We start from the raw sequence: 18300 nt of genomic DNA, 5'->3' as shown, positions 1-18300 counted from the left end.
AGAGGTCAGAGGAGAATGGGCCGACTGATTCAAGCCGATAGAAGAGCAACTTTGACTGAAATAACCACTCGTTACAACCTTGAGGCGGATGGGCTACAACAGCAGAAAACCCCACCGGGTACCACTCATCTCCACTACAAATAGGAAAAAGAGGCTACAATTTGCACGAGCTCACCAAAATTGGACAGTTGAAGACTGGAAAAATGTTGCCTGGTCTGATGAGTCTCGATTTCTGTTGAGACATTCAGATGGTAGAGTCAGAATTTGGCGTAAACAGAATGAGAACATGGATCCATCATTTTACCCAATTACCACTGTGCAGGCTGGTGGTGGTGGTGTAATGGTGTGGGGGATGTTTTCTTGGCACACTTTAGGCCCCTTAGTGCCAATTGGGCATCGTTTAAATGCCACGGCCTACCTGAGCATTGTTTCTGACCATGTCCATCCCTTTATGACCACCATGTACCCATCCTCTGATGGCTACTTCCAGCAGGATAATGCACCATGTCACAAAGCTCGAATCATTTCAAATTGGTTTCTTGAACATGACAATGAGTTCACTGTACTAAAATGGCCCCCACAGTCACCAGATCTCAACCCAATAGAGCATATTTGGGATGTGGTGGAACGGGAGCTTCGTGCCCTGGATGTGCATCCCACAAATCTCCATCAACTGCAAGATGCTATCCTATCAATATGGGCCAACATTTCTAAAGAATGCTTTCAGCACCTTGTTGAATCAATGCCACGTAGAATTAAGGCAGTTCTGAAGGTGAAAGGGGGTCAAACACAGTATTAGTATGGTGTTCCTAATAATCCTTTAGGTGAGTGTAGTGTATGTAAAGCTTATAAAGTATAAAAATGCACGGATGACGGCAAAAAATGTATTGTTAGAGAAAAAAATTATCTCAAAGATTGGAGGGTATACATTACATATAAACACACACAGTATAGTCTCATTCTGAATGATGATATTTATTGAACAGTCACATTTTGGTATTCATAAACATGGCAACAAAAAAACTAAAATATTTACTGAACATGTCAGTCTGAGGCACATTCACACAGCGGGAACTTCAGTCGCTTGAGTCAAAAGTTGAACTATTGTTTTCTACAGAAAAAGTTATAAATGTGTGAAGTCAATAAACATTTTTTTTGTTTCATCCCTTCTTCTTTATTGAAATTCATAGAGATAGAACAGACTTCCTCTGCCAAAAGACAAGAGTATTGCAAATTCTTGAGCTAAGTAAATGGGAGCGGCTTATCAGTCAAACACTCACATCTCCAGCGGACATAGCACACTCAAGTCTAATCAGTTCACACACACACACACACACACACACACACACACACACACACACACACACACACACACACACACACACACACACACACACACACACACACATAATCAGAACTCCCAGAAAACACAAAACACACTCAACTACTATTCAAAAGTTTGGATGTAGTAATTAAAATGAAGAAATTAATACTTTTATTTAGCAAGTATGCATTAAACTGACCAAAAGTGATAGTAAAGAATTGTATAATGTTACAAAAGATTTCAAATAAATGCTGTTCTTTTGAACTAACTATTTCTCAAAGAATCCTGAAAAAAAAAAATCATCACCGTTTCCACAAAAATGTTAAGCAGCACAGCTGTTTTCAACATTGATAATAATGACAAATGTTTATTGAGCACCAAATCAGCATATTAGAATGATTTCTGAAGGATCATGTGGCACTAAAGACAGGAGTAATGATACTTAAAATTCAGCTTTTCCAACACAGGAATATATCATATTCAAAAATAATTCACATCAAACAAATGCAGCCTTAGTGAGCATAAGAGACTTCTTTCAGAGACATTAAAGAATCTTTTTGACCCCAAACTTTTGAACAGTAGTGTATGAGAATATAGAGTGTAGAATTGTTTATAGTGGGGGAAAAAAAACATATAAAATATTTTGTTTGAGCAAAAGCTACATGTTGGCCACAGGTTTTAGGATACTGGCAGCTAAGAGTTTTCAGAAATGAAAATAAAATTGTGCATCGCTGTCTGTTGTGACTGGCTTCTATTTTTGGAGCTTAAGGAACAAGTAACAAGTTCAGATACAGTACAACACAAAATCTTAAGCATGCATCTGTGATCTTTTTCACCACCAGAGGGCCTCTAATAGGACAGTGCAAACCCTCAAGAACCTGGACATAGCTGTGTCCTGCAATGGATTTGTTTAGGATATGTTTTAGACAAATCAATTCTACTTACTTCTTGATGTTCTATCAGGAATCAACATACACCATTACTACTGCAACACACATTCTCTAAAAACCAAACATAATGAAACGAGATCAAAGCATGTTCAATGAGTAAGAAAGGTTAAAGGAGAACTGCGATCAGAGTAGAAAATGAAAAGACTGAGGGTAATAGAGGTTTAAAGGCTAAGGTGGCATGTAGGTGCTTAAAGGACTGGTTGGCATATAACTCTTAAAGTAACTCCATTTGGATAATGTAATGATAGGTAGTATACTGTACACGCAGTAGAAGTCCTCTGAGGCGCATGTCAAGGGTGAATAGAGGCTCAGCGGGCACATAGAAGTACAAGTGACCAAAGGGGAAATGATCTGTGTAAGAGAAGAAAATCCCCTTTTAGAAAGTTTAAAGGCTGAGGTGGCATGTACTGTAGATGCTTAAAGGATCAGACTCCATGCAGTACAAGTCTGACATAAGAAACACAGGCGGTTTGATGGCATCAGTGGAAACCGGGCAAGACATCCTTGTGTTTTAAAAAAAGGTCACAAATGGTTTGAGGATGAACAGGGCTGGGGTCTAATTATCGAGCAGAAAAAGCACCAAGAACACATATGAAAGATTCACAGTGGGATTCAAGTTTTTTGGAAAAGTAGCTTTTACTCTTTTTTAATTTTTAGTCTTGATATGCTATCTATTTTCTTTTCTTTTTTTGCCTTGAATCTGTTTTTTGTCTTATTCTGTTTTCTGTGTTTTTCTTCTTCTGTTGTACAATAATGTATTTTTGATTTATTTCTATTATTTTAGAATGCTCAGTTAATCAAGCACAGAATTTTCTAGAATAAGCTGGGAATCTGGGAAGCTCCCAAGGGGTTTGAGCGCCACATGGACATACTGTATATGGAGGATTGTTGGGCCATTTTTCTTGGGGTTCTTCTGTATCTGGTTCTGTAACATACCATTTGTTCAGGAGGTCTTCAGATTTCTTGTTAGAGCCCATGTCTGTGTGCGAGTTAGCGGCCAACGCTGATGTTGCAGGTCTTGCAGCTGGGGTCTTTCTTGGCGTTGATGGTTGACAAGCTCATCAACTGGTGGCCGCTGATCTGAGAGACAGTCCCCTGTGCCAGCGGCACCGGCTCAGTATAAATCAGCTCCAGAATCACATCCTGCGCATGCTGAAACACCACCCGCCCATCCTCCCCGCACACACGTGTCAGAAAGCGGTTGTTCGTCACATCCAGCTCTGGAAGGCGTTCGCTGCAGTAAAGGTCTCCGCTCGAGCCCCGAGGAGCCAGGACAAGGATAACGTAATGATAGGCAGTATACATGCAGTAGAAGTCCCCGAAGTAGAGGCGCGTGTCAGGGGGGAACAGAACCTCGGCGGGCACCTGGAAGCGGACGCGGCCGTATGGGGAATCCTGCGGGGGCTGACCTGTGTTAAACTCTGTGTTGCAGCTGAAGACGATCCCCTCCAGTTTACCACTGAGAGGTGAACCGTGACTACCGCTGTTATCCTTTACTGAGGGCATCATTCGACCACCAAGAACATCTCTGTGAGGGAAAGAGAGACTTTATTTTAAAAAATAATTACTTTGTTTTCACATTTTCATTACACTGTTTAAAGGTTTGGTAAGATTTTTTAAATGTTTTTGGTAGTAATATTGGAGTTATATTGTGAAATCATTATCATGATCGTGAACTTGGTGATCAAGAAACATTTTTAATTTATCAATGTTCTGCTGCTTAATATTTTTGTGGTAACCGTGTTTTTAGACTTTTTTGATGAATAAAGTTCAAAAGAACAGTATTTATTTGAAATAGAAATATTTTGTAACATTGAAAATGTCTTTACTGTCACTTTTGATCAACTTCTGACCCCCCAAATTTGAATTGTGTAAGTGAAATAAAAAATGTGGTTCACAAAAACCTGGGCCCGTATGTATAAAACTTCTCAGAAATGCTCTTAAGAATAGTCTTAAGCTTTGACTTAAGTGTCAAAAAATTCTCTAAAAAAGTAGGACTTCTCTAAGAGATGTTTATAAAGCAGCTAAAAGTCTAGGACTGATTCTTAAAGGCAGAGTAGGTAGGATTTTTCTAAAAAAAAAAAACATTCCAAATTTGTTTAAACTGTCTTTATATACCAATACATAATTAAAATGTAAGTACTCTGAAAAAGAGAGTATAAAAATCGAGTCTCTGTAGACCTTTTAATCTGCAATAAACATTCACTCCACCCCTCCCTTCTGAGCTCCTTCCAAAGCCACACCCCCAAAACACATGAACGCGCGACGCCAAACGCTCAGGATCAGCTGGAAGACGCATTTATTTACTTATTTATTTACCTGAGACGAGTGGAGAGGAAGGAGCGCAGTGCATGCAGTGACATGTCAGAATCACATGTAATAAAATACCTAACTTTATCACTATAAATTTAAACAAATAAGATGGCTTTTAGTAGGCTACACAGAGGTGGACGAAGTACACAACTTCCTTACTTGAGTGAAAGTACAGATACTACTGGTCAAATATTACTCCGTTACAAGTAAAAGTTGTAAAGACATATTTTTACTTAAAGGTATAGCGGAGGATCTTTCCAAATTTTAGATAAGACCCGCCCTCTCCACTTTTTGAAAAGTTTGATTGATTCACCAGAATGATTGACAATTAGGAGGACCAATAGTATAGGTTACCCACCAGGAAGTAAAACATCCTCCGCTATACCTTTAAGTAAAAGTACAGAAGTACTCGTTTTTAAAAATACTTAAGTATCAAAAGTAAAAGGTAAATGTCAATGCATTGTTTTATTATTGTTGCATTGTTGTATGTAATACTTAAAGTACCGTATGCCTCTGAATCTATGCCTGCATACCCTCATATCAATATCACATTTATTTCTAGAACACAGTTCCAGTAGTGGGATTGAATGTGAGATTGAATAAGTGCACTCAATAACGTCCACAATGGTTTCGGACACCCAAATGGCTGTTCCCTCAAATATTGCCCTATTTAAAGTTTTTTGGCTTTTAGTATGAATATGTTAGCCTTACTGTTATCTATAAGCTAGTGTGCAAAAAAGTGCCAACGTTGAAAATGAAAATCAGGTTTATGTCAGAATCCAATGTCAGATTGACGCTGATCTCCAACGTTGGACAGACGTTGTATTGTGGTTGAAAATGAAAATCGGGTTGACGTCAGAAACCAACATCAGTCGGGTTCTGACGTCAACCCTACTTTTATTTTCAATCAATATCCAACGTCAATCTGACGTCAGGTTCTGATGTCAATCAGATGCAGGGTTCTGATGTAAACCCGACTTTCATTTCCAACCAAAATGCAACCCCTGCAACCAAAATCATCCACTGACTGATGTTACTTTCTACTCAAGGACCTTGACAGAATTGTAGTGGAGTAAAAAGTACGATATTTGTCTTTCAAATGTAGTGAAGTTAAAGTAAAAAGTTTCCAGAAAAAATAATACTCAAGTAAAGTACAGATACTCAAAAAGTGTACTTAAGTACAGTACTCAAGTAAATGTACTTTGTTACTGTCCACCTCTGAGGCTACTCACTATCAAGCTAGCATATCGATACTGGTAAAGTTTAAAATATATTTTGTTTGATTCGGTAACGAGCTATATTTAGGCTTTAGGTAACGAGCTATATTTATAAGGCAAAGCTAAAAACAGTTTGCATTGATACACGTTTTTCCATTACCATCAGTTACACTGTGATGAAGGTGAATTTCGTGTAAGATTCATAATAGGCTACGGTGTTTTGCATGTAAGAGTTTCCATGATGAAAACATTGTTGACTGATGAGGACTAACGTTACACTTCGGAGACAAGCCTACCGCATCGTCGGTTCGAGGACAGGTCCGGGGTCGAGGGCGAAGCAGAGGAGGTCGTTCAAGAGTGCGGGCAACCAGGGTCCGAGGAAGTAGTTTTTGCCTTGTTTGCCTTCGCTGACTGCATATGCAGGTGCTTTGAATTTTGAATGCTCTTTCTCTGCCATAATTTTACTCTTAGTAGGTTTCGCGCCTCTCTTGCACTCCTCAAATCAAACGGGTGCACGCATATGGGCAGATCTTGTAGCAACAGTGGTAGCCATGGTTGCGAGTGAGTGACAGTCGCCCAAACCAATCAATTGTTTCGTTCCGGATGGAAATAATGACCTGTGTTTATTGCAGATTAAAAGGTCTACAGTCACTCGATTTTTATACTCTCTTTTTCAGAGCACTTACATTTTAATTATGTATTGGTATATAAAGACAGTTTAAACAAATTTGATTTTTTTTTTTTTAGAAAAATCCTACCTACCCTACCTTTAAGTGCTGACTGAGGCGACAATTAAGTGCTGCAAACTATGGACTACAATGATGTCAACTCAAAATGGCCACCCTCAACCACTGAATCAGCCAATAGTGAGCCTGCCAGGGGGAGGTCACAGCAGCATGACACCAGTCATTTAATGCATTTATAAAATTAAAAACAAAAATTAGTGTTGATGCTATACAGAATGCTTTTCTATTGATGAAAATGCCTCCTCATTTATAGTTAGCAATGATGCAAACATAAGTTACATGTCCATAAACATAACAACCGCTCCACAAACTCCAGGGAAGTCTGAATATTTAATAACTGATTATGTTGTTAATGTATTATTTTTCCTGTGAGCTTTTTTATTATTCTAAACCTGTAGCTGTAGTTTTCCTTTTTCGCCAAATAGTTTGGTCAGATAACTTTCACTAAGTTTAATATTTTGTTCTTCCATCATATTTTACAATATTATATATATATATAAAATATATATATAATAATAATAATAATAATAAAAAAAATAAAAAAAATTACATATATATATATATATATATATATATATATATATATTCCTAATATTTTGTTGTTAGGCCATTAAAAAAAAAAAGAACAAAACAAAATTCACACATCAGTTTTGGCCACTACTGTTTGGTGTGGTCAGTGCCACAATGGTGCTATTTAAGACCCTGCTTGCTGTGGACTGAAGGGCCAAAGTCATCACCAGTGCACTGCTGCATTTTTCCAGTCGCCAAAAAATTTCATTATTACTTTCATTACTGCAGTCGGAGCATTGATTTGTAGAGTGGGAGAGGTTATTACATTTCTTACAGATTCAGTTACTTAAAGAATACCTTTATGATCAAGCCTGTATCGTTTATTTAACTCCCTGTCATCATATTGTAATTACATAACATAATATACATAACTGTATTTTTTTTTTAAGAAAGTGTGTCTTCCCCTCCACTCGGCTGCCATCTTGTTACTCCTAACTAGGTTAGGATACCTCTCCAGCACTCAAACATAATTTAAGAGCTGAGACCTAGTCTTGACACTTAGGAACCTTTATGAATCACACTTATACTTAAAGTATAGGAATAAGAGTAAAATTAAGTCATTCTTAGAATTTTGACACACTTAAGACAAAAATTTTACTCCGAGTGGCTTTATACATAGGGCCCCTAAACATAAACCTGGCCAATTAATGAGGACATTATTCCACAAGAGGGAGCTGTTTGCTTCCTAACGACGAGCTGAATCTCAACAGCAAAGAAAGATTGTCATTGTCTTCCTCCACCAGCATTACTTCATCTCTATCCCCTCCCTCACTTATATCCAAAGCATTTTTACTGAGGTACTTTTTCCTGAATCACCTGCAGTGTTGGAAGTATTCCTCATGCTGATTCCGGTAAAAGACAGAGAACTTGAGCATCCTGCCAGCAATGACTTCAGCCTTCTGCAACAGCTGCGTCAAATGCACAGAGGAATAATCTAGAAAAATGAAGGGAAATATTTTTATTTGTCATCAATTTTCACTAGTCTTTTCAATTTGATCAATGTTATCTACCTAAAAAGCGGAGCAGTAGCTAGCGTAACATTTTGTTTTCTTATAGTAAGTTATTTTGGTGTTAGGTATTCATTTCGTTTTTAGACTTTATTGTCTCGTTATTGTCAATATATAGCCTAGCATTTGAATTATTTTAATTACCATTTTGAATTAAATTAGCTATAGTCATGTGAAAAAGAAAGGACACCCTTTTGAATTCTATGGTTTTAAGTATCAGGACATAAAAGTAATCTGGTCTTAAATAAATACAACCTTAGATGAACAACAACACAACATATTACACTGTGTCACTATTTATTTAACAAAAAATAAGACAAAATGGACAATCCATGTGTACACCTTATGATTCAATTGCTTGTAGTACCACCTTTAGCAGCAATAACTTGAAGAAATCTCTCACATTGTTCTGGAGGAATTTTTGCCCACTCTTACGTTGCTTCAGTTCATTGAGGTTTGTGGGCACAGAATTTCCATCGGGTTGAGGACTGGACTTTGACTGGGCCGGTGCAACACCTTGATTCTTTTCTTTTTCAGACATTCTGTTGTAGACTTGCTGGTGTTCTTGGGATCATTGTCATGTAGCATGGCCCAATTTCAACCAAACTTTAGCTGTCGGGCAGATGGCCTCATATTTGGCTCAAGAATACTTTGGTATACAGAGGAGTTCATGGTTGACTCAAAGACTGCAAGGTGCCCAGGTCCTGTGGGTGCAAAACAAGCCCAAATCATCACCCCTCCACCACCGTGCTTGACAGTTGGTATGAGGTGTTTGTGCTGATATGCTGGTTTTCACCGAACGTGATGCTGTGCATTATGGCCAAGCATCACTTTGGTCTCATCTAAAGACATTCTTCCAGTAGTCTTGTGATTTGTTCAGGAGCAACTCTGCAAACCTAAGCCGTGCTGCCATGTTCTTTTATAGAGAGAAGAAGCTTTCACCTGGCAACCCTTTTAAATCAAGCCATACTTGTTTAGTCTTTTTCTAATTGTACTGCCATGAACTTTAACATTTAACATGTAAACTGAGGCCTGTAGAGTCTGAGGTGTGTTTTTTTTATTTCTCTGAGCAGTGCACGGTCTGACCTTGGGGTGAATTTGCCGGGACGTCCACTCCTGGGAAGATTGGCAATGGTCTTGAATGTTCTCCACTTGGGAATAATGTTTCTCACTGTAGAATGATGAACTTAAAATTGTTTGGAAATGGCTGTATAACCCTTCCCAGATTGATGGCAGCAACAATTGCTTCTCTAAGATCATTGCTGATGTCTTTCCACCCTGGCAATGTGTTAACACACACCTGAATGCTCCAGACCAGCAAACTGACAAAAATTCTGATTTTATAGAGTTGGTCAAACTTGCTGATCAATTAATCAAAGACATTTGATCAGCAGCACCTGACTGCTACTTACCTTCTTAATTCCTATGGAAGCAGTAAGGGTGTACTTAATTTGTCACATATGACTTCCCCAACTTTGGCCTAGTAGTTTTTGTTAAATAAATAATGACACAGTGTAATATATAATGTGTTGTTGTTCATCTGAGGTTGTATTTACCTAATGTTAAGACCTGCTAAAGACCAGATGATTTTTTATTATGTCCTGTTACGTAAAACCATAGAATTCAAAAGGATGTCCTTTCTTTTTCACATGACTCTATATAAACAAACTAGCCTTGTATTACAGTACGTTATCTTTTATATGTAAGTGTGTGCTTGGCTGATTAACCTGCTGTACAAAACTCGACAATGTCACTCCATTCTGATACGGCATAGTCTCCGTCGGTCTGTTTGGAAGCTGTTTGCACGGCAACAGTGTATTCTGTCCGTGGACTCAGGAACCAATGGCCTCGCACTGTCATGGGCAATGGGACTGCCTTAGCAACAAGCTTTGTAGGCACATCCTAAAGACAGAGAGGATGAGTCAACAAGGAAAGAATTTAATATTTAGTTAGTTTAATATTTTTTAGTTATGATGAACAACAGCACAAATTGATGCTAAAACTCTCTCATGAATAAAGTAAGTAAAGCCACGTATTATAAAAAAAACTATAAAACTCAGGCAATACTCAAACTAGGCTCTGTTGAAAAATGTCAATGAATGTAAATAATTTGTGTTGTGAACTGAATCACTGAGTACCTTGTGTTTGAATTTGTTAGAGTTCTTGTTCTCCTTCTTGTTAAGGTCAATGAAGTAATGTGTGATCTTCTCTTTGGTGTGGGGATCCATATCCCAGCAGATCTTAAAGGAGTCACAGGTGATGTTACTGATCTTGATGTTGCGAGCAACAGGTAACTCCTCCATTCCTACCACCCCAGTGTCTTCAGCTTTACCTGACAGAAAGAAAGGATATGGTCTGAATATTGATAGTGTTTCTCTATAAATACTTGCACATGAGTGCCCTCCAACCAACATTCACATTCACACACACAGTGAGAAATGTGCTGTGTTGCATTGGCATGGCTACAGTGTGGGCGCTGTCTTATCTTAGAGTCCAGAGACGCACAACAGGAATGTGGGATTCCAGAATGACACACACACACACACACACACACACACACACACACACACACACACACACACACACACACACACACACACACACACACACACACACACACACACACACACACACACACACACACACACACACACACACACACACACACACACACCACACACACACACACGCTTATTGTTAACTTAACACTGAGCCCTTTCTCTTCTAAACTGTTTCTTTACTACTGCTGACATATTCCTGTGGAAAGAAATTACTCTAATATAAACTATATATGTAAAGAGTATAATCATTACAAATTATCCTGTTTATTGCAGGATTCAGGCAGATGCTCTTTCATTAAATTAATTAGTGAACACTAACAAAAAAAAAAAAAGAAGACAAAGTGTATCACAAGCAGCACAACTGTTTTCAACATTAATAATAATAATAAATGTTTCTTGAGCATCAAATCAGCATATTATAATTATTTCTGAAGAATCATGTGACACTGAAGACTGAAGTAATGGCTGCTAAAAATTTTGCTTTGCCATCACAGGAATACATTTTACTGTAAAATAAATCAACAGAAAAAAATACTTCATAAATAATATTTCACAATATTGCTGCTTTTACTGTTTATTTTAATCAAACAAATACAGTCTTGTTGAGCATAAGAGAATATTAAGAAAATCTTACTGACCTCAAACTTTTGAATGGTAGTATTTATTTCATGCACCTCTGCTTATGTTATGAAAATGACCACAGAACTCTTCTGTTTTATTTACCACAGCACAATCATATATGAAAGCCTGTTTCTGTCTTTGAGTAAAAATTTGAAAAGGCAATTGTGAGATAAAATCTAAAATAAGAAATTCAAAGTTACATTGTAAGATTTAAATTTGCCATTACGAAAAATAGTTCCAAATAAGCAATAAAGTCAAAATTGTGAGAAATAAAGCCAAGATTTGGAGATATAAAGCCACATTGTGAGATAAAAGGACATTTGTGAGATAAGTTGCAATTAAAGAAAATAAAGTCACAATTATAATAAATAAAAGTTGCATCTCAAAGCACTTTACAAGAAAAAGAATACAAAATACAGAGTGAAATCAAGCTATTTAAATCAATTCTCAGAATAATAACAATTAAATCACATAAAAGTAACCCTAATAAATAAGTTTAAGAGAAGATGTAAAGACACTAAAGGATTCTGCATGTCTCAGAGGGAAGAGAGCGTTCCATAATAGATTTGGAGCAAAAAAAGAAAAGGCCCAGTCATCCATAGAAGTTTTGTTAAAGTTGCACTATAAAGCAAAAGAAAGAAATTGTCTTCCAAGAAGACAAATGCACAAATAAAACAGTGAAAAGTCTTGAAAATACTGGCACTCACAACCTTCACCTCAGTTATAGATATGTTCCTGCACTAACACTAGCTCCTCCAAACCTTGCGTCTGCCAACACAAACAACATGTGTGTTCATCAGACATCTTCTCACTACAGAATCTGCTTTCCTTCACGCTTTAAGCTACTGGATCGAGGTACCATATGTTCAGCATAAACAGACTAAAATACTATAGTATTTTCAGCGAATGTTAATGTAATCTTTTTGAAGCTTTAGTCAAACAGTGGTTAAAATAACTCACAAAAAAATCATTTTACTTTGTTTGTAGCTAAAAACAAGTATAAGACCAGCAGAATACATCTCTCTACTAAAGTGCCAGCTTCAAAACACACCCACAGGTCTTTCGACATGCTTTAACAAAGACTGCAGTTTCCATGGAAACAAATCAAGGCCATTAATCAATGTATCATAATTTAAATAGGAAAATGGGCAGAAGCTTTACATACACAGTGATCAGCACTCTCAAGTTGTAAGATCGTTAACAATAAGTCAGATCAGGAAAAGAGACTGTACCGTGCTGGGAGGGAAATTATTTTCATAGTTTCTAGCAGTTATATAAATAAACAGACATATTTATATCATTCAAAAAGAAAGATTTTAGTTTTCTTTAAGAAAGATATCAGATTTCCCCCCTGAAAAGCTTATAGATAAAACATTTTATATATCATGCACTACCATTAAAAAATGTAGAGTAAGATTAATACTTTTATTCAGCAAAAAACAAACAAAAAAACAGAAGTGTATATATACAGACAACAAAGTGAAACACCAAAACATGTAGGAGAGTCCAGGCAGAACCTTCTGAATCATGAGAGAGGGTTAGGGGGTTAGAGGAAGGAAAAACCTGGAGCATCTGGTTCTATAACTGACTCTAATAAGGGCTAAAAGCCTCCTCTGGTACCATAGTCTATTTAAAGCCACCCCCACACAAAATAAGAGTACAGAAACAGTACATTAGAAATATCAAATAAATCCAAGTATCACCAAACCACATATCTCCTTCACAAACACATAAATACCCAATAATATCCATCAGGAGAGCAGCTTGTGTGCGCAGCTTACCAGAAAACTGCAGTATTACATGAAACAAAACAGACACCTCCTAACTGTACAGACTGCAAATCTAACCTAGGAAAAACTAAATTCCAAAACTACAGTGAGGTCTTAAAGGGTCTTAAAGGAGCTGTATGTAAGAAATGTATTTCAATTGATCATAAAATGGCCCTGATATGTCACTAGACATTAAGAAATCATGTTCATTTTAAATACTTATATCACTGACAACAGTAGTCCGGCCAGGATATTGTCATTTAAAAAGTGAAGTTGCAGCCCTCAACTGATGTTGATGTTGTCATCTTGTGTTTTGGCCTGAAGCTCCACCCTCCACCTATCTACCAATCACGAAGTCAGTAGTGTTTCGGCATCCGGGTTGCCAGCTCTGCTCTAGTTACCACAGCTACGTAGCAGCCTACGCTCCTGCTGGATCCTGCAGCCTATCTGGCAACCTGGAGTCAGGGGGGAGGGGGAGGGGATACACCGCTCTACAGTAATTTGAAAGTGATTGCATTACCAGAAAGCTCTCGGATTTCATCAAAAATATCTTAATTTGTATTCCGAAGATGAACGAAGGTCTTACGGGGTTGGAACGACATGAGGGTGAGTGATTACTGACAGAATTTTCCTTTTTGGGTGAACTATCCCTTTAATGTGGGAAAACAGCACTGCAACATGTGACTACAAAAGAGTAGTGGTCCTTGTGAATGAAAACAAGGCTTGTCTCCTGTATGTACAGTACAGTACATACTGCAGTACAAGCTTTTGTTTATACATATATAGGTCTGGGTAGATTAGATGGTAAGCAAACAATCAGTTCACAAAATCATAATGGATGTAGCACTAATGGACAGGAAAAAAGATCTGAGTGATCTTGACAAGGGCCAAATGGTTATGGCAAGGCAACTGGGTCAGAGTATCTCTGAAACGGCAATGCTTGTGGGTTGCTCCCGGTTAGCAGTGGTGAGAATTTACTAACAGTGGCATGAGGAGGGACAAACCACAAACCAGCGACAGGGTATTGGCCGCCCAAGGCTCGTTAAACAATGTTGTTCCCTGGTGAAAGTAGCCTCATTCAGCAGGATAATGCACCCTGTCAAAATGCACACATTGTTCAGGAATGGTTTGAGGAACATGATGAAGAGTTCAAGGTGTTGTTCTGGCCTTCTCAATCTCAATCCAATTGAGTATCTGTGGGATGTGCTGGACCAACAAGTTCGATCCACAGCGGTCAGCAAGTTCGATCCACATATCGTAGTAACAATGTTCTTGCTTTCATAATTTTAATAATAATATTAAAAATAAATAATAAATGCAATGAAAATACATTTAGTCAACCATCTGTCTAATTATCAAATATGATTATTTTATATTATAATTATATAATTTTTTATCATATTTTTTCTATATTCAATACACACATTTAAAAAATATTTGTGAATATTTTTTCGGACTTATTTCCAATGCCAGGCTTTAGCGGGTTAATCAAGTCTAACACTTTTTATGGTATCTACTGCAAGAATGACAGAACCTTCCATCTAACTAATATGAACTAGCCTAGTTACTGATTAATAAAAACATTTATCTACAAAATAACTTAAATTTAACCCGAAAGGATAATATTATTAATATATACAAAGCAAACCATTCGAACGATTCGCGCAAAAGCCTGGTGGTTTTGGATGATTAAGGATGGTGTATGCTATTTTATTTATCTAACAAGAGTAAAAAAAAATATTCCAAATATGTGTGGGAAAATCTGCTCGGAACATAATCTGTTTATCTCCGCCAGCAATAAAGACAACACATTTACTTTGCAATTAACTTTTGCTGAGATGAGCTGCAGAGCTCACAACGAGCGCTGAGGTAGTGTAGGCTGCTGTTTTCTAGTTTATGAGCCCACAGCTTCTCTAGGGTAGGAACAATGAACTCAAGATAAGCCTCAAGCAACATATCATAATTACAGCACTTAATCATACAGAATGAATTCTTTGCATTTGATTAGAGATGATTTTACAAGCAGTCTCCCTATTAATTAAGCTTGTATGTCTGTGATTCAAAATCAATTAAAAACAAATGTCTTTCCTTAGCTGGGAAGGTGATGTTTCCTTTCCTTTTAAAGCCTTTTGTTCAGAGAGTTTCATGTTCGTTGATCCTCTGTTAATTTCCCTCATTGCATTCATCAAAGCCTGGGCCTCATTTTGCACATACAGTGCATCCCGTATACTCATTTCCTTTGCTCAAGGGCACAATGGTAAAAAAAAATGGAAAGTTCACCAGTCACCTCTAACTGGGATCAAATCTACAACCGTTTCATTACAAATCCAGATCTGATTTCTTACTAGATAGGCTCACTTTACCATCTTAATCTTTATGTAATTTCTCTCAATATATTTGCTCATGTGTTACAAGCTGGTATTAGGAATTCCCAAGCGTGTTCAAAGTCCTGCATGGAACAGGTTCAGGTTTCTAGCTAATCTGATTTAGATATTTACACCCAGCACTCAGCTGATGGGTTAGCATTAGCCAGCACTAGCAGTTTCAAACATCATCCGAATGCATGTGTCAGCTAAAATCTTCTTTTATAGCATAATTTTCAATTTCCAAAATATTGTCTTGTAAAGATCTTAAATAAGGATCTTTAAGATCAGATGCAGCTGAGTTTGGTTAGGACATCTGTCTGGCCGATGTTTAAAGGGAATCTTTTCCTTCATGTCTGAGAAACTCGCTCATGTTAACTAATTATAGAGTTCAGTTAGTTCCTCAAAAGTTAGTACCTTATGCACTCCCTCGGTTTGTTGCAATTAAAATGAAACAAGCGCTGATGTATGAGGTAAATCAAAGAGATAAGAGACACTGTGCTGGCAGCACAGCACTCCATTCAGGCTAATTAATGCTGATTCAAATACATTCATGCAGGGAAGCTAAAAAAACATTGCCTCCCTCTCAAAACCCTGGTGAGTCATTGTGCTACCCTTGGCTTAGAAAAACTCTGCATTCTTCTGAAGGCTGACACATTGTTTATCTGCAGGTTGTTGCCTAGTCATTGTTAAAGATGACTGACATATTTTGGCATTTTCAAACACACGCTCACAATTGAAACACTGATGATTTTAACGCTTATGAAAAGACAAAGGTGCTTCCTTCAGTTAAAATGGATTTACATTTATAAGCTTGCAATTCCACACAAACAAAATGAGATGGAGACATACAGAAAGGGATCAGTTGAAAGGCAAATATTGTATCCTCATGTAAGCCTTTACATCAAGCATCTATACCTTTGAAAGCCACAGCCGGTTCCTCCCAATATGTGTCTTGCTCAGTGTGTGTGTGTGTGTGTGCAAGCACATGACTTAACCTTCTGCCATTAAGTCTAAAACCATTAAGTCGAGTTCATGTGTTATTTGGGTATGAAGTATATACAAGACTGAAAAAATACACTGTTAAAACCCCTCACCCCCTGCCACATCAGCATTTTTAAATGGTTTAGGGATATGATATTTATATTAAAAAAATGAAATATGATTTTTATTATTTTCTCTACATGTTTACAATACCTGTTTCTTGGTTTCAGCTTGACTGGCTGATAGTAAAACGAGATTAAAAGGGAAAGGTAGCTGACTGTAAGAGGGTAGTGTCCATGGTGCTGAAATGAAACCCTCTCACAGACAGCAGAGATTTCACTCAGAGATACCACAGCCAGCACACACAAAGCCAGCCTGCCATGTCTCGCTATTCCGCTTTTCATGGATGTAACAGGATTTTTTACATCAATGTATAATCCCGTATTACTATAGTGGTTTAAACGCTCAATACATAAAAAAAATAAATACAAAAAAACTGTCAAGTAAGCCTACACAGTCACCCACTGTGTACGGTTTCTTACCGTCTCTTTCGCACAGCTGGAGCGACTCCAGGCTCACGTTCTTGATCATTCCCTCACGCGGGCTGAGCGGGCTCGCGACCCCGTGTGCCAAACTCGCCGCCTCCATGTCTGCAGAGGCGTGTGGATATCTGTGGAAATATTCTTTATCTTCGGCTCGAAAACCAAACAGGGCGAGTCTGGTGCTCTATCGCCTTGATTCCTCTCTTTCTCTCGCTTCTTTTCTCTGGTGTTGAGGTGGAAACCGCGTCAGCGGGTCGTCACCACTGGACATAGATACTAGGACAGAAGCATATACGCTATTTCCTTCTAGTGACTCGTAAAAATGAACTTAGTTCTCATCATCTCGAGAAATAGAAATGTATCTAAGTTCTCTCGATCTGACGAAAGCCACAAGTGTTTTCGGAATACAGGAATAATGTGTGGAATAAAGGATTTACGCGAATGAACGGAGTGACAGCGCATTCAATGAAGGGTTATGTAACGAGATTATAGTCTACACTACCGTTATTTCACAATTTCAGCACACTCTCTCTATCTATACCTGGCTGCTACACAATTGCTCCCGCCTCTGAGCGAAAACTAAGACTCTTTATTCCTCCATCCATCTCACTGACGTCACTTCAAGCGCTCGAGCTCATGTCCTTATTAGGTACCGAATCGGCCTCTGCATGAACAGGGTGGGGATATCGATTCATCACAGTGACTCGAATCTTTTGAAACCGTTTACCAAAAAGATTCATTCAGATTCCTCAACTGGTTCGTCCAATATTGCCCTACTGTAGCCTATACATTAACGACAGTAGGCGACGTGTTACGAGTTAATGATAAAAAACAAACAAAAAAAACACCACGATATTCTCGACCTATGAATGACACCGAGTCATTCACAACTGAAACTAACCTCACACTTTATTCACACGCTATAAAAATTAGTCGGAGCATTGAATATTAATGTTAATTAATAAATACGTTGCCTATAGTAGTCCTGCAGGCATGATTAGTCTTTTGCATGGAATCAGATTTAGATACAAATAGGTAGGCCTTCAAAAATGTAACCTAATAAATTATTACGTTTTTCCTCCAAACATACTTTTTAGCAAATGGAATAGCCTATCTCTTGTTGATGGACGTTCAAACAAGTGCAGTAGGCCTAAATAAAGCAAATGGCGCCCTCTGCTGTGTACATTACAAATCAAAATATCTTGACCAAAAAGCTGTCAATTAACAGGATTACATAAATGCACACTCACTCACGTACCATTGATTTTGTGATAAATTAGGAGTCTGTATGTGTTTCTATTCTTGGGTACACTGAAAATCTACACACAATATA

The 18300-nt window shown here is 37.8% G+C and overlaps 1 protein-coding gene across 2 annotated transcripts; it reads right to left on the bottom strand.

Annotated features, from left to right (window-relative positions):
* Positions 1-954: 954 nt before the first annotated feature.
* On the bottom strand, positions 955-17587 carry phyhipla (phytanoyl-CoA 2-hydroxylase interacting protein-like a). 2 transcript variants are annotated; one of them, XR_014199455.1, is made up of 6 exons: positions 16968-17587; positions 10266-10459; positions 9855-10029; positions 7937-8054; positions 3211-3802; positions 955-2625 (listed from the first exon to the last, which is right to left on the bottom strand). XR_014199455.1 is itself a non-coding variant. In XM_082144163.1 (5 exons), the coding sequence occupies exons 1-5, from the start codon at positions 17071-17073 to the stop codon at positions 3265-3267; spliced, it is 1131 nt and encodes a 376-aa protein (XP_082000289.1). In that variant the 5' UTR covers positions 17074-17587; the 3' UTR covers positions 955-3264. The 2 variants fall into 2 exon arrangements, 1 of the variants encoding a protein (XP_082000289.1); XM_082144163.1 differs by having other exon boundaries at positions 955-3802.
* Between the last annotated feature and the right edge of the window lie 713 nt (positions 17588-18300).

Source organism: Leuciscus leuciscus (assembly GCF_965113295.1).
Source record: "Leuciscus leuciscus genome assembly, chromosome: 17".
Classification (NCBI taxonomy): domain Eukaryota; kingdom Metazoa; phylum Chordata; class Actinopteri; order Cypriniformes; family Leuciscidae; genus Leuciscus; species Leuciscus leuciscus.
This window is presented reverse-complemented; position numbering and strand designations above follow the sequence as displayed.

Bases quoted from the DNA above. Each gene is read 5' to 3' on its own strand.
- phyhipla (XM_082144163.1), bottom strand. From the start codon at position 17,073: ATGGAGGCGGCGAGTTTGGCACACGGGGTCGCGAGCCCGCTCAGCCCG. The intron at 10,030-10,265 runs GTACTCAGTGAT...CTCTGTCTTTAG, and splicing joins CTAACAAATTCAAACACAAG to GATGTGCCTACAAAGCTTGT. The intron at 3,803-7,936 runs GTGATTCAGGAA...TTTCCCTCACAG, and splicing joins GAATACTTCCAACACTGCAG to AGATGTTCTTGGTGGTCGAA.